The sequence below is a fragment of the Nannobrachium achirus genome (genome assembly GCF_963921795.1).
Source record: "Nannobrachium achirus genome assembly, chromosome: 8".
Classification (NCBI taxonomy): domain Eukaryota; kingdom Metazoa; phylum Chordata; class Actinopteri; order Myctophiformes; family Myctophidae; genus Nannobrachium; species Nannobrachium achirus.
In genome coordinates, this window is record NC_137817.1 from 47,624,193 (window position 1) to 47,649,624 (window position 25,432).

The 25,432-nt window shown below is 43.7% G+C and overlaps 1 protein-coding gene across 3 annotated transcripts in view; it reads left to right on the top strand.

The window, feature by feature from the left end:
• The first annotated feature begins 4,327 nt into the window (after positions 1 to 4,327).
• mnta (MAX network transcriptional repressor a) overlaps positions 4,328 to 25,432 on the top strand; it is a 42,479-nt gene continuing 21,374 nt past the window's right edge. For 2 of the 3 annotated variants that reach the window (XM_080730848.1, XM_080730850.1), the window contains exons 1-4: positions 4,328 to 4,558; positions 15,318 to 16,152; positions 16,867 to 16,908; positions 18,904 to 19,015. In XM_080730848.1, the coding sequence (XP_080586974.1) occupies positions 4,486 to 4,558; positions 15,318 to 16,152; positions 16,867 to 16,908; positions 18,904 to 19,015 (1,062 nt within the window). In that variant the 5' untranslated portion in view covers positions 4,328 to 4,485. The remainder of the gene's footprint in view (positions 4,559 to 15,317; positions 16,153 to 16,866; positions 16,909 to 18,903; positions 19,016 to 25,432) is intronic. The other variant, XM_080730849.1, reaches the window with a different exon arrangement.

The window sequence follows — 25,432 nt, forward strand, 5'->3', positions numbered from 1 at the left end:
ATATATCTTTCCATAAAGAGTAGCGAAGTCCCGACATCAAGCTCGTTAGATAGCCTATTTTCGGTTATTAGTTATTTTAAGATGAAAGAGTATATGAAGTGGTCAATTGGGTCAAACTTTCCAGCAAATGCATTTTTCCCTGCTTTTCCATTCACATTTTTATGGAGAATGGAGCGTATTTTTGCGAAACCCCGCAAATGGCAAGAAAGCACTCCATTCCCTTTGAAAAGCAGAATCCACCTTATCCATAGGTAGATTTAAACTTTGAAGTCAGAGAAGGACATAAAATGGCAAAAATAGCTTAATGTATCTGCAAGCTCAATGTTCTGCCAATCCACTGGAAATCTACTGTCAGTTTGCCAATGGCAGGACGTGTGACGTTTTGAAATGGCACATCTGTAGCAATAAAATACATGTTCAATCTTCCAGAAAACCCTAATAATCTTGGATGTAAAAAAGAAAAGGAAAAGAAAACTGGTTAAAACCAAACCACCAAACCATTATACTTGTACATATTTTGATAATTGTTTATGAAACACAGCGCTGCTAGTGTTTCACAAATTGCAGATTAGGATTTATCCCAACAAACATTTTTTGTTGTGAGATTTAGTTTTATATTTAATCCATGCATTTGACTTAGATTGCAGTTTCTTTAAACAGCCACAAGAGGACCTACACCACCATGTGCACCATTATTCCTATTCCTCATGAGCTATGTTATGATAGTACAGAACTTCCAATTACGTTTGTTTTACAGAGAAACGTGTCGGCTAATGGTTGTTTGATCACAGAGAGGAGATGGATTCATTATTTTTCCAACATAACAGGCCATGTAAATATAATGCAGAATGTCCCTGCCTAGACCCCCCGCTGTGTTTTTCCTGTACCTAGAGAGACGTACCATTATTAGGTCATGGCTGACATTCTTCCATCCTGACTGGAGTTGAGTGAATAACAGGAAAGCAGACCCAGAACCGTGTGTGTGTGTGTGTGCACGTGACGTGTATGTTCATTGTTGGAGACGGGGTCAGACTTGCTATAGGCCTACCGCCGGTCATTCATTTGTTATTATGACTGGTAGGGATATGTTTCAATGACTTGCTTCTGGTCAGAATGAATTATTTCCTTTTGGGAGAATGCAGAGTGTCTGATATGTTAGATATTTATGATGATAATATCACAATTTAATTAAAACCCCTTGTTTCCCTATTTGGGGTTAGGGCATAATTGTAATCTAATGATTTATTTTATTAGAACAAATGATTTGGTTCAGAAATAGTGAAAATATAGCTGACCATGCATCACGGTGTGACACGTGATCTGGTAGATCAGCTATTTTGCACTTTTTTGTCATAAGACAAAGTGTGCAGGGCTTTAAGTGATTAAGAAATTGTGGACCCCTCCCTGGTTGGAGAAGTGTGTGTGTGTGTGTGTGTGTGTGTGTGTGTGTGTGTGTGTGTGTGTGTGTGTGTGTGTGTGTGTGTGTGTGTGTGTGTGTGTGTGTGTGTGTGTGTGTGTGTGTGTGTGTGTGTGTGTGTGTGTGTGTGTGTGTGTGTGTGTGTGTGTGTGTGTGTGCGCGCGCGCACGCGCATGCACATGCGTGTGTGACACAATTTTATCTCAAAATAGACATGTTTGACTTCCTTCTCGCCTTGTTTTGTGGAGTCAGGACTTTGACTTTCCCATCAGTCTGTTTGGTGTGAGAATCATGTGATTCGGGGAGGGGGAGGAGGACACTATAGCTGTGTCTCAAGTCCTTAAATTAGATCCTATTTCCTAGTTTCTAGTTCCTTGCTTGTATGTTAGTCAAGCAAGGAAAACAAGGAAATGGCAAAGAAGTGTAGGAAATAGGTTCTAATTTATTAAGGACTTGAGACACAGCTACTGACTGAACCTGGATCTCCAACAAACCAATAGTCCACCAGCGATATAATACTTTAACACCGTTGTGGTTCACCACCACCCACCACCACCACAAAGGACATCAAGCTTGTGACCCAAGATCAATAATTGATTTTTTTTTGTAGCCTACTCACTTCGACTCCCTCAGATGGAGAACATCGGATCAGTCAACACACTGCATTGCGTACAACAAGCAGAGGAAGTGTCCTTCAGCGAGCTCTAGCCTCTCTGCTGGAAACTATTTATGCACACAGTCTGCCTGTCTTCCATTGATGGAAATGCTGGCCTTCACCCCCAGCGGCACTGACTGTTGTACACTTTGATTTCCTTCACATCTTAAAGGACAACTTTGGGTTTTTACAACAAGGGTTCATATATTAGATTGCAATTAGAGAAAAGAAAAGTTGAGTTTTTTCTATCGTTTTAACGATTTGAATGATTTTGATTTCAGTGGTTAGGGGCATGCTTACAACTGGCTAAATGTGTATTTTTAGACACAATAAGCCCATTCCCAAGATGCACCGCAATCTTTCATGGGCAGATGTGACTTATAGGGGCTAGTAGTGTTTACTGTAAATAGTAATAAAGAAATCGCTGGCTTATTGTGTCTAATATTTAGCCACTTGTACGCATGCCTCCACCCACTGAAATCAAAATTGCAAAAACGATAGAAAGCAGTAAACGAAAACATTTTAACATTAATCTTTACTTTTCTCTACTTAAAATCTAAAATATGAATCCTTGTTGTAAAAAAAAGAAAAAAATTGTCCTTTAAGCCTGATTTATGCTTAGGCCTAGCTGTGTGCCGGTGTCATGCTCCGTAAATAGCAGATCTACAAGCTCAGAGAGTGTCCCGGTACTAGTGACGGCATGCAACGCCAGCGTGCGACTAAGTATAAATCAGGTTTTATACTGACCGCCTTGTTGTGGAAAAAACAAACATGAATTTCACTCTCTAAGCCAGTGTTTCTTAAACATTTTCATATCAAGGAACCCCCAAATCAGTATGTATTATTTGGCTACGGACGCCCATTTAAAAAGACTTTGTGTCAGGGACCCCCATGAGAGAGGATTTGTGTTGGTAAAAAAAAAAAGTGAAACCTATGATGTGAATAGTCATTTGTATACATTCTCATTGGGCAACACAACAGTAATCTCTGTCTAGCCGGTGAAATAATAGGGAAAGAAAATTGTTCGTTTCGCTTGGGACACCTTGGAAACCCCCCACGACCCCTGAGGGGTTGACCTCACTTTGAGGACCACTGCTCTAACCATGCAATATTGTAGCAGCGTCAGCCAGCCTGCAGTTTCTATTAGCTTGGATTCCCCATCGATGATGTCACTGGTAGGTGGATTTCTAAACTGCCCACAGCTCTCCTATGAGACACAGACACACAGAGTAGAAAAGAATTGTGCTATTTTATCGTGAACATTAGTGAGGACTGAGGAGGACCAGTTATATGAAGATAGGTTGAAAAGTGGTGAAGTCATCCTTTACTACTTTGTTGTTCTTTAGGGCAGTGGTCCTCAAAGAGGGGGTTCCGGGGGGTGGGTCAGGGGGTCCGGGGTCCCCAGCTAAATAATTGTGGGAACCAGATGAGAGTGTAAAAGGTATTACACTCTCAGAGTTATGGGGAGTATAGCCTCTGATCAAGACTCTTTTTTTTTTAGATTTAGGCTATTTCACCGAGTCTTGACTTTAGATATGAAAGCAACAGTCAGACTCGATAAAATACATCTATGATAGTATTGATCCAAGGCTAGGGGGACCCCATGCCTACAAACTGTCCTTGACTCGATTCTAAGTTTACTGCAGTGCAGTCACAGTGGTGGTCATCTGACTGCGGATGGATGTGTGTGTAGCCTACGGATGGACATGTAGGGCTGGCTGGCAATGCCCACCACCCCACTGCCCCATCCCATGGCATCAGTGGTGAGTGACTCATGGAACCCTTTGACGCACCCGAGTTGCAAAAGTGTGAATGATCCTGTTATCTCCAATCCAGTGACTCCAGTCCACGTTTTGCTTCCCCCTCCCACCCACCCCAGTGCACGTGGAAGCGTGTGTGTGTGTGTGTGTGTGTGTGTGTGTGTGTGTGTGTGTGTGTGTGTGTGTGTGTGTGTGTGTGTGTGTGTGTGTGTGTGTGTGTGTGTGTGTGTGTGTGTGTGTGTGTGTGTGTGTGTGTGTGTGTGTGTGTGTGTGTGTGTGTGTCTGTCTACGTGTGGGCGGCCACAATGTGCTAAAGCTCATTTGCTTCCTTTACTACGCTCATCGCCATCTTGTTGCAACTATTCTGTGTCTGTGGAAGAGTTTGTGTGTGTCCAGAGGGAGGGAGAGAGAGAGGGAGGGAGGGAGAGAGAGAGGGAGAGAGAGAGAGAGAGAGAGAGAGAGGGGGGGGGGGGGGGGCGGGGGTGTCAAATTACACCTTCCAACCTCTCTCCACACACACGCGCACACACAGGGACCTCACCCTACACTACAGTAAAGGACCAGACCACGTCCTCCGCCGGTGTGGTTCTGTTGTAAATCACAGTCAGTCTCCTGAACTGAACGGTTGACACTTGACAGACCGACAGACAGACATGAGCATCGAAACGCTTTTGGAAGCGGCCAGGTTTTTGGAATTGCAAGCCCAGCAACAACAGAAAGCACGTGGTAAGTGGTAGGATTTTTTTTAAACACATAGAATGTGTGTGTGTGAGAGAGAGGGGTGGTTTCTAGACTGTGGCAACTGTTGTTGGAATTGTTTTGTACAAATCAACAACCGTCCCTGGACCTGGATGAGAAACAACCCAATTATACGTCTTATCTAATTAACAGTACATTAATGTATATTAATGTATATTAATGTACTGGTTACGTACACATTGCTGTGTTTTATTCCATTAGTAATAGAAACCGTGAGAGGAGGATTTCAGTTTCAGCCACATCATCATCATCATGACATGCCCGTGTGCTTGGGTTTACTTTCTTTATCGTGTTGGTTGGCACTGCTGTCTGCAGAAGGAGTTCCATGGAACCTTTTGATTCCACACAATATTGCACCTTCTATAATCTATCTATCTGCAGCAGCTCTGGACAGTGGAGGAGATTGTGATCTCTGCATTTACGCGCACTGTCAAGTACACTGGGTTGGGACCCATTTGTGGGTCGTAGACATTTTTAAATGATGGGTCCATTAATTTTTTTAGTTAACTACATTTTGTTTTTTAATTATTATTCAAAAATATAAAAAAAAAAAAAAAAATCCCCCTAAAATGTCACGATGAATAATAATACCAAAAGAAAATCAATGATTTTTCCAAGTAATTTCATTCATAATTAAGAGAAATCTAATGAATTTCATGGGTTAGAAAACAAATGTTTAAGAAGTGTGGGTAGGGCAAACGACACATTTTGCTTTTTAGTTAGTAAAAACTTTTTAGCAAAAAGTTTGGGAGCCAGCAGTCCTAGTCTAGTAGACCTACCCTAATAATAACGTTCTGTATTTCGAAATCATAATGTAGGGCAACAAATATTACGTTTTCACATAACCTAATCACCAACCAGCAACAGGAATGTCTCGCGGTCATGAAGAACACCCCATATTCTTTACAGTAAAAAAACACTAGGCCTACATTAATTTTGTGACGCGCGAATAAAGGGCGGTGGCGGCGGGAATGTTTTACATAATGTGACAGTCAGTCAACCAGGCAGGCAAGGCAAGCAGGCAGGCAGGCTGCCGCGGGATCAAATGACGCCAAATCCTCTTCACCACAGACATCAGGCTTCCCTGTCAGTCTCATGTCATCTAGGCCAGGGCAGTGGTTCTCAACCTTTTCAGGCCGCGATCCCCAAAATAATCATATTTTAACTGGGGACCCCCCACCCCCTGAGGACAGTGACGAGCACTAAGAGTTGAGGTATTACATTTTGTATCACACAGTTGTGAAAATAGCAGATCTACATGCTCACAACGCCTTGCGTTGTGTCACAATTTCTGCCTCTATTCTATTGGCCAATGTCATTTGTCATTTTAGAGGTATTAGAAAGTCCTTAAATCGATACCCTCTATACACTTACACTTTATGGTGGCTTGTTTACAGTTAAGTGAGAAAACAAAGTTGCAGATTAAGTTAATCTTCGGGGGACCCCCAAAATAATTTGGGGACCCCACCTGCCCTGGGGATCCCGACCCACAGGTTGAGAACCACTGATCTAGGGGGACTCTTCTGGCCGTGAACCGGTCCTATCCTACCTACTGGGCTGGCTGCTGTAATGTGGTGGGCCTGTTTATCTCGACTTACATACATACATACAGTACAGTACAGTACAGTAGGTGGAGGCTACATCCACAGTCATCAGCATGACACGCGGTGTTTAGTCACACCACCACCACCCCGTCCTCTCTGTTCTTTCTGCTGTTGCACGAAAGAATCCTTTGAGCGTGTGCGTGTGTCGGTGACGTGTGCAGGGGGAACCACGCCCCGCCGTCTGTGAACGCCCCCGTTCACCACGTGTGTGCTGGCTGGGTGCGTGTCTTTGAATATTTTTTTTGACCCGATTCTATAATGTCTTATAAAATCCTTCCAAGTTTTTTTTTTTTTTTTTGAAAAATGCATGTTTCTATAATGTCAGTGGTTCTCAAACATTTTCATGTCAAGGACCCCTAGAATTAGACTATATGTGTTTGGCCACAGAGACCCCCATGTTGAAATATTATGTATCAGCCTATCAGGGGACCCCCTCAGATGCAAATATTTGAGTTGCAAATGTTCGCTTTAAAAATATATATATTCAAAGAAAATGTTAAGATAAAAAAAAACCTAACCCTTTTGGTTCCATTTGTATACTGTCAAAGTTACAGCTTGTAAGGGTCAATTTAGACCCCCATAAAGGAACCCAGAGAGTCACTGAAATCCACTTTGTGGACCACTGTCTAGAGAACAATTTTTGACATAGGAAGAAGGGAGAGCCCCCCCTCCCCAGTGGTTCTCAACCTTTACAGGCTGCAACCGCAAAATAATCATATTTTAACTGGGGACCCCCCACCCACCCTGACGAGCACTATGAGTTGAGGCATTACATTTGTATAACACGGTTCCATTGTGAAAATAGCAGATCTACATGCTCACAACGCGTCGTGTTGCGAGGCGTTGTGAGCATGTAGATCTGCTATTTTCACAATTTCACCCTCCAATTTTTGACAATTTGTCCAATGTTTAATTTCTCATTTTAGAAGTATTAAAAAAGTCCTTAAATTGTCACTTTAGAAATGTGCACTTACCCTCTATACACTTACACTTTATGTTGGGTTGTTTGCTGTTGAGTGAGAAAACAATGTTGCACATTAAGTTAATCATCTGGGGACCCCCCAAAATAATTTGGGGACCCCCCTGGGGGTTCGTGAGACCCACAGGTTGAGAAGCACTCCTCTAGTCTAGGCAGGAGGTCAGTACTACTGGTGTGTAAGGCATGAATGTAGGCCAGTGTTCTCTCTGTATAGTCCTGCAGTTATATAACGGCTTTTAATCCCCCTTGTTTTTGTCCATGTTTCACACACTTCTGTGAGGGGAAAGGTGAGGGGGGGAGGGGGTATTAAATGTATATCGGAAGGGATTATTTAATACAAGCGGAAGGGAAGCAGTCGGCTGCCTGCTGCAGAGTGAAAAATTAGCCGGACGTCATTGCTTATTGCTTTATTTAATATGGAGGGAATGTCTGATTTCCCCTGATTAAAACACGTGTTGTTGTTTTATGCCATGCTCTTTTCTACTTCTTCTTCTTCTAATTAATGCATGCATAGCGCAGTGATAGTCACGGCATGACTCTGCAGGAATCTAGCCGTCTCTAGAAAAGGGTCTGTGTGTGGGTGTGCGTGGGTGGAGGTAATCTCACAATCCGCTGGCCCGATCATCAGCACCACATTTTCTGCCAGTATGACCCAGAAGTGTGTGCCTTAATTACAAAAAAAAAAAAAAAAAAATCATCGGGATGATGTTTAATTTGTATTTGTGAACCACTTTAATTAAAGCTGGCGTCATGTCATCGTCATATGCAAACATTTTCAAGCTCGCAGAGCCTGTAGATCTGCTTTTTTTGTGGGGTGTAATAAATGGCAAAAATAAATCATGTCAAGACCCCACGGCACCACGTGTTGAGAGCGACTGCTTTAAGGAGTGCTCGTTGGAAAGCTCTCTCTGTCGGGTTTCTTTAAGGTGAATGACCTGACAGGGCCTTTAAGCTTGTTTGTTAATGTACACACACTCGCTGTGATGATAAATAGCTGCCAGGCGTACGGTATACATGAGGACATGTTTTGGTATGTGTATTTAAAACCACACCAGCTGCCTCCGTTCGTAGCACCTCATGTGCACTTTGTTTTGACCTGAATTAATCTCTGCTGCAGCACGCAACGCACTGAGAGCACTGTTTAGGCGTCGTGGGAGGAGTAGCACCGTGGTAGTTCATCTAGGGCAGGGGTTGTCAACCTTTTCAGGCCGCGACCCCTAAAATAATCACATTTTAACTGACCCCCCACCCTGACGAGCACTTGGAGTTGAGGCATTACATTTTATATAATACGGTTCTATTGTGAAAATAGCAGATCTGTTGACTTGCGAGGCGTTTTGAGCATGTAGATTGGCTATTTTCACAATTTCTGCCTCTAATATTTGACAATTTGGCCAATGTTTAATTGTTTAATTGTCACTTTAGAAAGTAAACCCCTCTATACACTTAAACTTTATGTTGGTTTGTTTACTGTTGACTGGGAAAACAATGTTTCAATTCACATTAAGTTAGTCATCTGGGGACCCCCCAAAATAATTTGGGGACCCCCCTGGGTCTATTTCGGGTCTCTACCTGCAAAGTTTGGGTACCACTGTATTAACTCATTTTGCTGGTATATGGGGACCCCCTGAAGGACCTTTGGGGGTCTCCCTGGGCCCCACTTTGAAAACATACTTTTTTCTCTCCATAAAACGCATAGAACGGCGTTCACGCCATAGAGATTTCCATGTTTGTATCATAGAGGTATGGTTGATATTTACAGACGTTGAAGAACAAATCTTTCCTCTCTTTTTGCAGAGGAAAAGTTATTTTCCTCACTACCGCCCCTACGGTTGACAACGATGGCCACGGGTTACTATGAAAAGCTCCACCGGCTGTCCCTCCGTCTGTCTGTCTGTCTGTCCATCACGTCACGTCACACTTTTTCCCCTACTCTTATCTCTGCCACCGTTGGCCCTATCGATGCCAAACTTTGCACACACACTCCTTCTAGCGCCACCGTCAGGCCAATTTTTGCAAAACACATTTTTGGACACTGCTCCTACAGATTCTGGCCTAAAATCACTCAAAGCGGTACACAGTATCTCTAAAGTCATGTCATCAACATGGATCTGTCCCATTTCCCATATTCCCTCCTGATTGGCTACGATTGCCTAAAGTTTGTGTATGCGACGTGACGGTCGCTTATCTCCCGATTAGGGAGTCTTACTGGTGTATTACTATGCATGATACTTTAGAAGGCATTTGTTAGTCTGCTGCAAGGAAAATAACCTTTTGTTCAGTAACATCGTCGTTGGCGGGTGAAAACCTTGTATCTCCAAGTTTCAAATGTGTACAGTATGTTCTTTCGCAAAGTAAAGCCCTATACGTCTTCATACAAGGCCGTCGCACAAAAGTAGTGAGAACAGCAGATCTACAAGCACACAACGCCTCGCACTGCGAGGCGTTGTGTGCTTGTAGATCGGCTGTTTTCACTAGTTTAAATCATTTTTAAAATGATAAAGGCAAAACGAACAGTTTTGGACAAGGTTTTCACCCGACAACGACGATATGCTGAAATGTCTTGGCTCCGTCTGCCCACGTGCAAAGTAAAAAGGCTGCTCCCTTGTTGTAATTGTCTCCACCAGCCGAAGGCTGAGGGAGAGTATGTTTTCCCCTCCGTCCGTCCGTCCGTGCGTGCGTCCGTCCGTCCGTCCGTTTGTCCGTTACCAGCTAATCTCCGGCGCCGTTGGCCCGGTCGCTGCCAAACTGTGCACACACACTCCCTCGACACCAATTCAGAACCTCTGCCCCAAATATTTCACATGGGCCTGTTCTAGCGCCACCAGGAGGCCGACTTTTGCAAAACTAACTTTTGCCAGTACTCCTACAGATTTTGTCCAAAAATCACGTAAATCAGTAGACAGTATCTCTACAGTCATGTGATCGACATGGATGTGTCAGATTTTCCATATTCCATCCTGATTGGCTAAAACTGTCTTTCAAAGTTTGCAGGATTGGTCAGTTTTGAATAAAATGCCTGAAATCCTGAACGCAGTGTGCGATTTTGGTGAAATTGTGCATGCACATTCCCAATAGGCAGAGGAATAAATGCCACTTAAGAAAAATCAAATCAGCCTCATGGTGGCGCTATAACAGGCCGATTCATGTTTTCACCTATTACTCCACCGATTAGTGTCAAACTTTGTATGCGCACTCCTTAGAGGCCAAGGTAAAACCTTTTCCCTGCATTTTTTACATCAGCCTTTTATAGCGCCATCAGGAGGCCGACTTATGTAAAACACATTACATGCCTGACCTGGTGGAGACCTGTGCTCGGAAGAGCACTGCTTCTAGTTGACAGATGTAACATTACTGCTACCATAGCAACTGGACAACCCCTTCCCCCAGGATCCACACATTGAGTGGGGGGGAGGGGGGGGGGGGTGCTCTTGTATTTGATTGGATATCACAGCCATTGATGGTACCCGGGGATCACCCCCTCCCCTCTTTTAGTCAAGACACAAACACCTTATGAAGTGCATTCCTTTGTCTCCAGCATATCCAGGATATTAGCCAGGATCTCCCCCCCACACCCCCTTCCTATTAAGCACTTAAACCCTACATACTTCGTTGACCGGGGTCCCCCAGGGGTCTTTCGTGTGTTGTACTTGGAAGTTGGACCCCCCCTCTCCACCAAAGATCGAAAATTGCCGATCTACAAGCTTGTAAGCTTAGTTCAAATACGTTCTACACTAGAGGCACCTTTACACAAATACGTTCTACACTAGAGGCACCTTTACACTAGGCTTTTGAGCATGGCATGGTATGGTACCAAAGATCGAAAATTGCCGATCTACAAGCTTGTAAGCTTAGTTCAAATACGTTCTACACTAGAGGCACCTTTACACAAATACGTTCTACACTAGAGGCACCTTTACACTAGGCTTTTGAGCACGGCATGGTATGGTACGGCATGGTATGGTACGGCATGGTATGGTACGGTATGGTATGGTACGGCATGGTATGGTACGGCATGGTATGGTACGGCATGGTATGGTACGGTATGGTACGGCATGGTATGGTACGGCATGGTATGGTACGGCATGGTAAAGAACAGGTTCTGCTGGTGTTTCCACCTCAGTCTGGTCCGGTTGTAATAACCATGCTGAATCGGGCTAATCAGCCTGGGAGTTAATAGCAGGCTGGACAGTTAATTGCGACCGTCATGTCGCACAGTTACTATGAAAACCTCCACCGTCTGTTTGTCAGTCCCTCCATCAGTCAGTCTGTCTGTCTGTCTGTCTGTCTGTCTGTCTGTCTGTCTGTCCGTCACGTCACACGTTTGGCCCTACTCTTATCTCTGGCCCCTATCCATGCAAAACTTTAGTTTGCACACACACTCCTTGGCTGGCAAACCACAACCTCCGCCCCTGATTTCTCACATTCCCCTCTTCTAGCGCCACCATGAGGTTGCTTTTTGCAGTGTGTGTATACATGCGACCTCACAGTTGCTTATCTCCCAATTAGGGAGTCTTACTGGTACATACTGCTGCAATGTAGAAATACTCTGTTACAAGTAAAAGTCCAGAATTAAAATTGACTTGATTAAAAGTATTGGGTTCATGTAGTTATGGCAAATAGTATATTTTCAGATGGTTAAGTAAAAGGTGTATCATGTAATGTTACCAATTACCAAGGCTTTTCTCAAGGAGAACCCTGAGGTTATACCATGATCATAAAATCCTCGAACGTGATGATAGCACAGATCTGTCGCATCTTGCAGACATTCAATTAGCCTCCCCGCTGTGTTTTTCCTCTCTACGGTATGCATCAAATTATGTTCTTTGCAACCCCTGAATATATAGGTAATTATACAAGGGTCTTAAAAGATATTTCCCTGGCCCTCTTACTACAGGCTGACGAATGTTCCCCTTCCAGAGAGAGGCTTTGTCTGGGGCGTTACGGAGCAAACGGTGCTACTTCTTCTTTCTTCAGGGCCATTCCTTGTCCTTGAGTACACTTTGGAGCTGAAAAGGCTTCACTCCCCTCAGCTTGGCAGGCCGCGTGTGTCTGGTGCTGCCAAGTTCTCCGCCCCATCCGTACTAGCGGGATCCAAGAGTGTTTCCAAGTTCATAGAATGTTTGTGTGGCAGCCAAACTGCAGATATCAAGACAGGCGGCCACCACCGCTGATAGGATTTCCCATTTTGACACAAAAGGTCTCTTGTTGCGTGGCGTGTGTACTGTCTCTCCTCCACTGTGCTAGCGGTGTATTTTTGGCGTCTTTGGACTCGGCCACAAATGACCCAAGAAGCTGAGGTGAAAAGCTTGCCCTGTCTGTCCTGCCACACTGCTGATAGGGAAATGTTAGGTAGTGGTGTGAGCTGTTTCCTAATACCACTTTCTGCAGCTCCCATGTTTGTGACGACTGATTCCCCCAGAGTGACAAGGACGAATGCAGTGGTTCTCCAAGGGGGGGGTCCCCAAATGATCTTTTGGGGGGCGGTGGTCCCCAGATGATTAGCTTAAAGGCCTAGTATCTCCCAAATGTTGGGTGTGTTGGACTTTCCGACGTGCACATTTCCGAACTCTAATTCGGTCTAATGCTTTTCAGAAGTCGCGAGTGATGTCATTTTGTAGTCCAACCGGACCTTTTGACCGAAAAGTTCGGTTTCGGTCAAAGTATGGACAGGCCTTCACACATTGTCGGCTATTTTTAGTTTTTATTTTAAAAGTAGTCACAGCATATTTATCACAGCATATTAAGTAAGATCCAGTCCGATCTTGAAAAAATACTGTACCTGCATGCTGTGCTTCGCTGTCGCCAAAAAAGAATACAAAATCTGTGTACAATGGTCAGACTGTTCCAAAGATATGAGTTAATTTAGTTAGCATGTTTACACTGCAGACACTCAGGAAAACAGCAAACAGAGATATGGGCGTTTTCCTGCTAAATTTAACATGGGAGCGGACGGAGATCAGTTTTGTTTTTATCACACCTACTTCCTGTTTCCTGTTGGAAAACCGGATCGGATTTTGTTTACAAGGTGCAGCTAAAAAATGAAATGCAATAACAAAAATAACTTGGGACACTAGGGAAGCGTGGACCATTTGGCGATAACTCAGGGAAACTCGGGTTTGGCAGTCAATGTGCAATTTTTATTGTTTAATTCTTACAATTCCAAATGCTTGTCAGGGTGGGGGGGGTCCCCGATTGATTATTTTGGGGGGTCGCGGCCTGAAGAGGTTGAGAACCAAAGGGACCAGTCAGTCGGTCGGTTGGTTGAGACGAGTTGAACACAATGTGCAGAACAGAGAGTTATTGCAGCTCCTTCATTTGAGGCCGGCGGTTGTGCATTTACTGCATTATGCATCGCTTCTTGTCAAGCATCAAGCCGGAGCAAAGTCTGCATCCCTGGCTGACTGTAGTTTTATGGAGGGTGGCTGGCTGCTGGTTCCAAGGAGTCGAGTTTCCTTTCAGACCTTTACAACGGGACAGTAACTCAAGCCGGTGTGCATGGTGGTATTATTGTGAGAGCCCTGCAAGGGTATACTGCTGCTTTTCTGTCTTTTTGTCTTTCAGCAGTAGTGGTAATGGTATCCATTGTGAATAATGTCACTCTACCTTAATCCTCGTTATCTGCCTTGCTCTCACATTAGCCAGTCGGCGACTGCAGCAGTTACAGCAGTCTTTATTAAGATCATCTTTTTACAAACTTTAGGCGTCCAATCTTTTTTTATTATTTTTTTCAGACGCATACTGTACAAGTTGAAACTGAACAACTTTTCCCCACCTACTTTATAAAGAAAGAATCGGCATTTATTAACCAATTAAGCTGTATTTTCTACTTGGTTTTGCGCAGCTCTAACACGCTCAATTCAAACTACTGTGAGTTTGTAGATCAGCTATTTTTGAAAATATATTATCTGTACATATTCACCTAATAACATGGCCAAAATGGGGATGCGAACATGACAGGCCACGGGGTGGGCGGGTGGAAAACTTTCCACGTCGGAGAAGTTGCTCTTTCTTAATGGCTTTCCACACTTTGTTTGCTCGTATTCCCGTTCTTCGTGTTGTAAAATTGGGGTCTTTCGAGAATATTTTAGGCGGTGTTATTTGAATGACTGTCCTGGTTTCAGCCGTCAGATTTATCAACCCTTAGACCATTTGTATGCTGGGATTGACCGTATAAATCTCGTGGACGACGTGGTCGTAAACTGGATTTAAGCTGGTTTCTGCTTTCCACTGATAAATGTGTTTAACCAAGTTCATACCAGAGCCTTGTATAGCCTTGTGTTTGAGAGAGTAGCGCCACTCCCGTTCTACATACACATCTATTGGCGAATAGTGACAAAGCGCGAACCGGTAGTTTACAGAATGCATTGGAGTCTATGAGGGAAAAGTGACATTTCGAGTTAAATGAACCACATGACCAGCACTGTTTCTGACCGCGCAGTGGCCGAACTCTCTATACAAGGCTCTGGTTCATATAAGAGGGTAACAGTCACGGGTTTATACCAGGGGTTCCCAAACTTTTTTTGTCTCAGGGCACCCCATAAATATTAATTTGTTTAATCCGAGGCACCCCTACATTATAATTTTCACTCCCAGCACCTTATATTTCTAACATATCGTCGTTGTTGGGTGGAAACCTTGTAAGTCCAAAACTGTTTGTTTTGTATTTTTCATCTATAAAATGTACTAAACTAGTGAAAACAGCAGATCTACAAGCACACAACGCCTCGCATTGTGTGCTTGTAGATCGGCTGTTTTCACCGGTTTTGTGCGACAGTCTTGGATGATGAAGCAGGGCTTTGCTTTACCAAAAGACGTACACATTTGAAACTTGGAGATACGAGGTTTCTGCCCGACAGTAACGATATTTTAGTGATTATGTTGTGAGGAAAACATTGAGATAACAGCCATTTTGGTTAGAACTGACTGAAAATAACTTTGTAATTCAAGTTTAAAATGATACTAAATATTTGTTCAACTGTCCAAATAAATTCCAAATATTATCAAATGATCTCGCGGCACCCAAGGACTGCCGTCACGGCACCCCAGGGTGCCCCGTCACCCACTTTCAAAACCCCTGGTTTATACCATTGCCCTCCGTGTGGCGCTGTCCTGATCAACACCCTGCTCTGTTCCCCTACAGAGGAGAATGAGCTGAGGGACAAGCTGCGTCTGGAGCAGCTGGCAGAGCACAGCATCAGCTACTCGTCCCAGCAGCCGCTGCACTACACCAACAGCAACCACCACAACACCAACCATGTGCTCAAGGCCGAGGAGTCCCCGCCGCTGCACTACACCAACGCCAACCGCGTGTTCAAGGCCGAGGAGGAGGAGGAGCCCCGCGGCCCGCATCGCCACCGGCCGGCCCCCGTCCCGCCCCCCGCCATACCCATCACCGTCATCCCCATGATCCCCGTGGTCACCACCACCTCCTCCTCCAACCGCCCTGCCACTGGCGGAGGCCTACCCTCCCCACATCATCATCAGCCGGTGGCACCGCGGCTCCTAGCCTCCCCCAAGTGGGAGCCCCGCCACTCCCCTCCGGGGCACCAGGGCGGCGGCACCACCACCACCACCGCGTCCTCCTCCTCCCTGCCCATCTCTCCGCCGCGCCAGCCCGACCTCTCGTCGCCCTCCTCCTCGGCGTCGGCGCTGAACCACAAACAGCCGCAGAACCACCACCAGCAGCAGCAGCACTACCTGCAGCCCACGCCGTGCGCCAACAACAACGCTAAAACGCAACAAACGCAGCAGCAGCAGCAGCTGGTCGTGCAGCAGCAGCGCTACCCCGGAGGAGGAACCATCGTCTCCACCGCCCCCCAGCCTCACGCCTTAGTCGCCCCGCCCCCGCCCCCGCCGCCTTCGCTCCTCCCCCAGCAGGCCACGCCCCCACAGACCAGCCCCTCCCCCGGGAGCCGGGGAAGCCCGCCTGACGACGGCAGCGGGCACCACCTGGACGGCAAGAAGAGGCCGGGAGGGTAAGTGTTGTTTTGTTTTTCCCTCTCTCGCTTGGATTGAGTCAGCCATGTTTAATTAGGATGGTAGTAGTGCAGCACGCCATCTGCTTAGTGTGTAACCGCCGTAAGTTGGTGGCAGGTAATTGGATGCAGAGCGAGGTGAGGTGGCAGGCTGCTGCTGCAGCGTCAGTCAGAGGCAGTGCAACAAACAGGGGCGTTTTTTAGTTGCCTGTGAATAAAAAGCTAATTGAAATAATGAAAAGAATCAGATGGATCTTAAACCTACTGTATATAGTCGACCAGAGTCTCCAGGGGTCCTACACTTGGTCCACTCCCACACTAAAGCTCTTTGCTGAAAATAGCCTGTCTACGAGATGTAGATTCGTGTTTTTTTCTCACTGAATGTTCACCACAGAATAGTGTTTGCACGGGTTCATGTTTTTCTTTTTCTTTTTTTTTTACAGTTTGATTGACGTTCTTGTTTGAATCATTTGGATATTAGATATCAAAATAGAATTAGATATTCAAAATATGTTGTTCCAGGTACCCCGAGAAAGGTTTGAGTTATAACATGTTCGCTTTAAAAATACTGTTTATATATATATTCAAAGATTTGCATACATTTTCAAGATTTTTAATAGTTGAAGGATAAAATAGTGGTTAAAGTGGTTAAAAAAATAAATAAAAGAGTGACAGAGATGCGTTCCAGCTCTAAATCAATCTGTGCTTTTCCAGGGCGGGCACAAGAGAAGTTCATAACAAGCTTGAGAAGAACAGGTGGGTGCAAGCCTCTCTCCTAGTGTCATCTTTACTTTAAAGGTAGGGTAAGTGATATGTTTTGGTTAAAACAAACGTTTTGTTAAAAGGTTAAAGCACTATATTTTGATAGTTATCATTGCTATCGAGTGTTTGTTCAGTAACAGAGGTCTCCCTGTCTATCCAGCTCTTTAATAAACAGGAAATACGTTTTCATAGGTGCATAGGTCCATAGGTTTGGTATTTGTAGTGCCCCCCCCCCCCCCATCCAGTTATTACACTGAAGCCGGGCGCAGTCCAAAGCAAGAGAAAAGGAGAAGAAGAGAAAAACATATGACAAGACAAAAATACTAGACTAGGACAACTAGAACTCGGTCACACATCACAACAGGAGGGGTGTAGACGAGTACGCATAACTCCTGAAACTATGACGTTGCATCACAACCTCAACGCATATTTTCTGCTTCACTCACTGACTGCGCTGATTAGAAATCGTCTTTTCTGCTTCACTGCCAAGGTTTTCTTACCTTTTTTTGTAGATCGAATCTTGTTCCGTTTTTGTAACAGCAAATGCCGTGCACGCGCTTGATACACGATCCATGGACCAGCGTGCACGGCATTTGCCGTTACAAAAACGGAACAAAATTCGTGCAGCCGTCTTGGAGCTGCCTCCATGTTTTCTCTGTAAAGAAATGAAAACCGGATGCGGTCATTGAGAACCGATTATGTCCTGCTTCCCGAATTGCTTTTTATAAGGTGAAATCAGAACCTCTGAGCAAAAGTTGGATTGTTTTAGAGTTAATCTAATTAATTAAATTGTCGTCAAACTCGTCACTTGTGTGTTGGACAACCTCCAAAACTTGTCAAACTTGTCATATGGCAGTCGGTGAGTTAATTAAGGGCTGAAGAGACATGGATACTCCTGTTACTGGACAAACACTCTATAGCAATGAACACTATCAGAACATAGAGCTATTTAACACTTATTCTAACCAAAACAAAACACTTGCCCTACCTTTAAGTGGATATCTGATCATTTTGCACAGAGCAGTTAAGATGAGATTATGTGAACATGTTTGCTTTCATATAGAGCAGATTACCTGTCAAATCGGCTGGACTGTCTTTCTTTATTTATTTATGATTGATTTTGATACATCTCATAACTCCCACTCTTCCGAGGTTAACCGGTGGATGGTCACAGCAGTCCAATATTAAAGAGATATCATTTAAAGTATGTGTGCATGTAAACATTGATACTGATCTCTCTCACACTGCTAAACCTGGAGAAGCTGTCCATACATATACTGTATTAAAACACACTGGTCGTCTGGTTGTACTTTTACTCCACTAAAATTATTTTAAATCTTTAGTTAAAGTAAAACATGCGAGTACTTTTTCCACCACTGATGAAAACTTGCTATTCAGTCGGGATCTGGTCTGGAGTGGGCGACCGTACAAACCCAGATCTGTACTCACGAAAACATTTCTTTCCAACTGCGTAGTTGAAATTTAAATCAAGTTCAAATACAGTTCACCCAGCTTCACATATTCAAGTTAGCACACAACAACTGAATACAGAGGGGAAGGACACTCAAACTAGGCTTGATAAGGGAACCTCATGGTCATCGGTTCTTTTTCTGTTGGAACAGACTGTGAAGATGAATATCCCTGAGAGGACAATAAAGTGTTATTATTATTATTATCATTAATCTATGCCTACTGTATCAATACACAATATTGTTGTATTTAGTTGTGAGTTGACAGAGCATGGCTGTAGCTACGGTATACATTGTCGCTGTCGGAAATGTGTAATTAATCCTCTATTCTATTTTTTATCGCGATGCGTTGTGAGCGTGTATATCTGCTACTGTCGCTCATTTTAATTTCACACGATCGGATCGTTGATCGCAATCAAAGGAAAAAGTTTGAAATGACTGTGATATTGATTTGAAGCCACATCGCCCTCCTAGTACACATCCACATATGGACCCTGTGTGTGCCTCTGTTGTTCCGTAGGCGAGCTCATCTGAAGGAGTGCTTCGATACGCTGAAGAAGAACATCCCCAACGTGGACGAGAAGAAGACCTCCAACCTGAGCGTGCTGCGGAGCGCCCTCAGATACATCCAGGTAAAAAAAAAACACACTCCCTCTAAATATAGACACCGGTTATCATCAGTTTGTTTTTTAAGGCTGTTGATGGGAAGCAACCACCATATCGTCGTTGTTGGGTGAAAACCTTGTATGTCCAAAACTGTTGGTTGCATTTATCATTTTAAAAATGATTTAAACTAGTGAAAACAGCCGATCTACAAGCACACAACGCCTCGCACCGTGCTTGTAGATCTGCTGTTTTCACTACTTTTGTGCGACGGCCTTGTATGATGAAGCAGGGCTTTACTTTGCGAAAGAACGTACACATTTGAAACATGGAGATACAAGCTTTCCACCCCACAACAACGATATATCACTCTGCCGCACACAGGACAGTTGCGTTTTTTTCGTTTGCTGCATGAATAAAACGCATTGGATTTGGTGTGCAATGCTGTGCGGAATCGGCGCTGCGGATCCCAAAAGGAGCCATAAAAGGAGTGATGAGTTTTTTACCGCATGCAACAAGACACACGAATCGAACTGGGTTCGATCGAGGAAAAAACGCACGGCCGCAGCCACTCGTCGCACGGCTAATTCGGATCCGGTGTGCATGAGGTCGTAGAGAATCATTGTTTTCTTTAAAAAAAAAATTGTCCATTTTATCCATGCGGATAAACGTGCCTGTGTGCAAAGGGCTTTAGAGTGGAAAAACATTGCTTACAGTACCAGACCCGCTCAAAACACTGACATACACTTAAGACCTGAGGCAGATCAGTAGCTCTCACACTTTTAAGATGTTTAAAAAATGTTTCAAAAATAGCAGTGGTACAAGCTCGCAGTTTTGAATAGCCAGCGCAAATATCTGAACTTAACAGGTGCCCATTTTAATGTATTATTGAGGTTCCACATGTGAACTGGGAAAATCTGCCCCAGTTCCATGTAACAATCTTCAGCTATTTTGTATGAAATAACAGAAATGGATCAGCACTCGTACAGTGTGAAACTAGGACATCATCCATAACTTGCAACGGCGGGACGGAAACGTGTTAAATGTTTCATCAGCGGCTAAAATGTTGACCTGGAACTCATTGTCCAATGTGTCTTTTGACCAAACTCTTAACCCATTTAGGCCTAGAATTATTGAATGCTTTAACCGTGCCGCGCTGCAAGCTTGTAGATCTGCTATTTTTGAAAAAGTCGTGAAAATGTGTGCAAATCTTTGAATATATGTATTTTCAAAGCGAACGTTTGTAACTCAAATTTTGCTTCTGGGTGGTCCCTGGAACTAGATATTTTGAAATGGGGGTCCGTGGCCAAATAAATATCATTTTGGGGGTCCTTCACATGAAAAGGTTTGAGAACCACTGACATAGTAGTCTCTCAAGAACAGACTAACTGAGCTCCAGTTAAGTGAAAAGGACCTTTTCTTTGACGATGGCTGGCCAGATTGCTGACATAGAAACATAGGTTTTTTCAAAAAATCTTAGAAGGATTCAAAAGACACTTATAGAATCGGGTCAAAATTCTAATTTTCACGATTTTTCAAAAATAGCAGATCTACAAGCTCGCAGCGCGGCACTTGGTGCCGCGCTGTGAGCTTGTATATCTGCTATTTTTTTATATTTAAAGCATAAAATATTGTGTCATATTGTGTTCAATCGTTGGTTGGAGAGTTTAGAGTGCAGATGACCAGCAAAAGATTGCGCAAGACAAAATATAATACAGCGCCGTCTTGAAATAATCACAGACAACGCAGAGTTGCCAAACTGGATTGCTAAGGCGAGTTACGTCCGCCCACAAAAGCAGTGTCCTCTCTCAGGTTAGACGGGGTGAGCTGCTTAGATAAGGTCACCGGCCTTGGGGTTATAGGATTGATGTATCGCAGTAAACTCTGTTGATGCGGGTTCATGCTAGCTTTCTGTATTTACAACGTGTTTTTGTAACCCGATACATAAACCCCCATAAACTTTATGCCGATTTCATATTTTCCTATTTTTCCCCCCCACAATATTTCCTTCCTTTTTCTGTGTCATCCTGCTCCACTTCCCTGCACACCTGCAAATCTGTCATTCTTCATTAGTGGGGACTGTTTCTAAGCGACTAGAGGCACACACACACATGTTTGCTTCCATTGCAGTGTTTTGGCAGCATTTTGGAACGTATGAGTAAATGAGTCATTTGTTGGATCACGTCACTGTGAAAACCACTAGCCTAGTAAACTGTTGGTACAAAGGTCCGTCATTGGCCTGATTTAACACCTCCAGTCATGTTGTGTAGTTACATACAACTGCAATGCTGGCTACAGTCAATACAAGAATGTATTCTGAGGTCTATTAAGCAGCAGGCTAAAGCATGTCTATTAGAAAAGGTCCAGCTATAGAAGGTCATTTGTCTAGGGGAAAGCTAGTGGAGGGCTTGTTTCTTTATGCAACCGCTGTAACCCTGTGGTCTTATTGCATTACAAATAAATCAAATGGTATAAGTGTACATTGCTAAAGTTGTACATTATAAGTTACCCCCTTTCTTTCACAATGGGGTAACAAATGAATGACTTGCTTCTAGATGGGAGGCTCTCAGGGTGATACATATTTATGACACAGCTTTTTAAAGGCTGTATTCTGATTATCCAATCAAGGCTTTATTATGTGGTCCGCTATCTCTGAATAACTGTTGGCTCTTGTTTTATGTTCAATCAATATTTCATACCAAAAATTATTCCATTTATACACAAATAGCCATCTAATTGGTGTGTCTAAGTGGGGTACTAGACGCTGAGCCGGACACTATTGGGGAACATGAACCTGAATGTGTTTATTTTAAAATAATGCTCGGCTCACCATACACCAGGGAGGTTAAACTAGATTAGGCAGGGGGCCACAATTGTAAAACCCAGTTCGATCCCAGACTAACTCCCCCAGAGTTGGTGTCAAAGTGTCTTTGAGCAAGACTCTGGACCCCTATTTGCTCCCTATGTGCAGGTTGGTGCCCTGCTTGGTTTCCTCCGCCATCGGTGTGTGAATGAGTGTGTGAATGGGTGAATGTAATGCACAATCTATGTAAAGCACCTTGGATAAAAGCTCTATATAAATGCACCATTTACCGTTTGTGTGTCCGATGGGACACAACAATGGACACATTATGTCCATTATGGTAACTTAATAGGGCCTGCTTCATACCTTTTGATGGTTGATAGGATCATTTACTGTATGTGCCAGTCCTTTATAGTGCACAGGCTTTGATTTTGATATTAAGGAAATGGGAAGTACAAAGTGTTAGTGTTCAGATCACATGTTTAACATGTGTCACAAAAGCAGCGGTGTGAAGTAGCTATAAGTACATGTACTGTACTAGGCCTAGAATTATTGAATGCTTTAACCAGTGAAAAATAGCAGATATACAAGCTCACAGCGCGGCACCGAGTGCCGCGCTGCGATCTTGTAGATCTGCTATTTTTGAAAAAGTTGTGAAAATGTGTGGGAAGTAGATGATATGTTCTAGTATGTTCTTCTGTGCACGGGTCATCGGCATGGAAAGCGTCTTCTTTGTATTGGAGGCAGGCTGACAAGATGAAGTGTTTACATGTTCGTATGAATGAAAGGTTTTTGCTTTTTGGGGAGGGATCCGGCTGATGAGAGCACAAACCTCTAATGACGGGTTTGAAGTGGATTGACAAAATCCACTTGAATAATGTTTTGGTGTTGAACAGTATGTGGACAACATTCACTCAAGACCTAGAGAGCTACAAATGGATGCTTTGTGATCTGTTGTGCTCTTTTATGTTGATGCACACCTAGACCAGTGGTTCTCAACCTTTTCAGGCCGCGACCCCACCCCCAAAATAATCATATTTGAACTGGGGACCCCCTACCCTGACAAGCAATTGGAATGTAGGAGTTGAGACATTACATTTTGTATGATTTGGTTGCACAATTGAAATATTTTACCAATGTTTGACCAGTTTTACAGTAGTTGTTTATTACTTTTCATGCAGTAATGGTCTTTGCTTTATCTCTCTCTGCGGTTTCCCTGTCTAACACACTTCACTTCACTATCATTAAAGGCATACAACACCCCAAAAAGTTATCTTTAAAAAGTAGCAGATCGACAATCTCAAATGTGTCGCTTTGCACCGTCTATTATTTATTCGGCATTATTCGTTGGATAAGATTTTGTCCACAATTCCATGCTGTATTGATGTGGTACCATAGCAGAGATAACAGGCAGACATTGATCAAAATGACAATTCCTCTACATTCTCTAAGTGTTTAGACTTCTTATAAATTAAGTAATGCAGGTTTAACAATAATCTTACTTTTGAGAGTGTAAAATGAAACCACATGGGCCGTAATAGTCCATTTGGTTAAATCTTACACTCTCAAGTCAAGAAATATCTACAGTATAAGGGTCCATTTGGTTACCAACTCTCCATCATTTAGCTGGGGACCACCTGGAATCCCTTCAAGGAACACTTGGTGGTCCCCGGACCACTGGTTGAGAACCACTGCCCTAGACAGACACAGTGCTCCTTTTTTGATTTATTTTTTCCTGGCTTGTTGGGACATCATTCCCTAGTTGTGTTTTTTGTGGATGGTTTCCTGCAGCTTGTAACGGTTCACCACCAGTTTGCTTCCTGATGTATTCATTTATTTTTGGCATTGACCTGAACCTGCACGCTCAATACCATCATAAAAGTACAGTACAGTACAGTACATGCCAGATCTGAAGTGGACTCTGTACATTGTGCTGATTGGATCTACAGTATGCAGAGAGAGAGAGAGAGAGTAGGAGCAGTGTAGCTAGGTTATCCCCTGTGTGTGTGTGCGTGGGCGCCAAGAGGAAACTAGGACAGCATGGGTGCACACACACACACACACACACACACACACACACACACACACACACACACACACACACACACACACACACACACACACACACAGCCCACAGCCCCCGCCTCCCGCTACGAGTGATTAAGCAACGGCGGGTTCAGTGTGTCGTGGTGGCATGGCAGGCTGACCCGCCTCAGCGCCGGCCCCACACCATCAACAACAGCTGAGCAGGACTTAAGTGTATTTAAAGACCCAACCAAACCAAACAGGCCCGGCCATGGTGACTTCTCTTTCTGTCCTTGTGTATTTTTTTTATTTTTTGGTTGGTTTGTTTTGTTGTTTTGCTAAGAAAAAATACACAAAAAGCAAGGCAATCTACATGCTCACTCACAACAACGTGTCGCATTTTTTTTTACGTTTGTAGATTTTCAATCATGCACCAGTAGCACATATGACCCGCACACCATCTTACACTTAGCCAAAACACTCCTTTTTATTTAATGATAATGCAACGTTTCGGTCAACGACCTTCTTCAGGCATATCTGCTCACACATTGTAGCAGGACAGCTAAATACACACACAGAGACCCTAACCCTGCCTACGCACCCGTCTCTAAGTCTATATCAGGTGTGCATAAGACCTCGTTGCCTACATTTGTAGATTTCAAATAGAAACTGGCCTAGTTGATGGAGGCATTTATATATATTTTTTTTTACATTTTAAGGCATTTTAGGAGACTTATATTGCCCTACAAGCCAAAGTGCAGCCACTGTTTTTTTTTTTTTATTATTATTATTTTATGACACCCTTGCTTATTGGGTCAAATTAGCCAAAGGTCAAATTAGCCTTCGTGACAGACACAACAATTAGTGTAATACCACTTATATGCTGGATAACCCATTTGGGTTGAACATTTGAAACAATTTGAAACCCTTTTTTTATCAGTTAAAACATTTGTGTAATTCACTGCACTGTGGCTTTGTAGCGCAGTATGGTACGACTGGACAGAACGGGGCAGGACTGTGGAGAACGTTGTGATTGGAAGTGAACTGGGACATGAACATGCTATTGTTTACGATCTGGGCCCTGCTTGCGTGCGTGTGTGCGTTTGTTTCCCAGGCCAACGGTCTGGCTCCTTGGTAACAGGCTTTAGTGTTCAGATCACATGTTTAACATGTGTCACACAAGCAGCGGTGTGAAGTAGCTATAAGTACATGTACTGTACTAGGCCTAGAATTATTGAATGCTTTAACCAGTGAAAAATAGCAGATATACAAGCTCACAGCGCGGCACCGAGTGCCGCGCTGCGAGCTTGTAGATCTGCTATTTTTGAAAAAGTCGTGAAAATGCGTGCAGATCTTTGAACGTATGTATTTTTTAAAGCGAAAGTTTGTAACTCAAATTTTGCTTCTGGGGGGGTCCCTGGAACTAGATATTTTGAGATGGGGGTCCGTGGCCAAATACATTATCATTTTGGGGGTCCTTCACATGAAAAGGTTTGAGCACCACTGACATAGTAGTCTCTCAAGAACAGACTAACTGAGCTCCAGTTAAGTGAATGGACCCATACAAGTCTGTAACTCTTGGCAGTGCACAAATGGAACCCATTTGCTGCGACTTGTA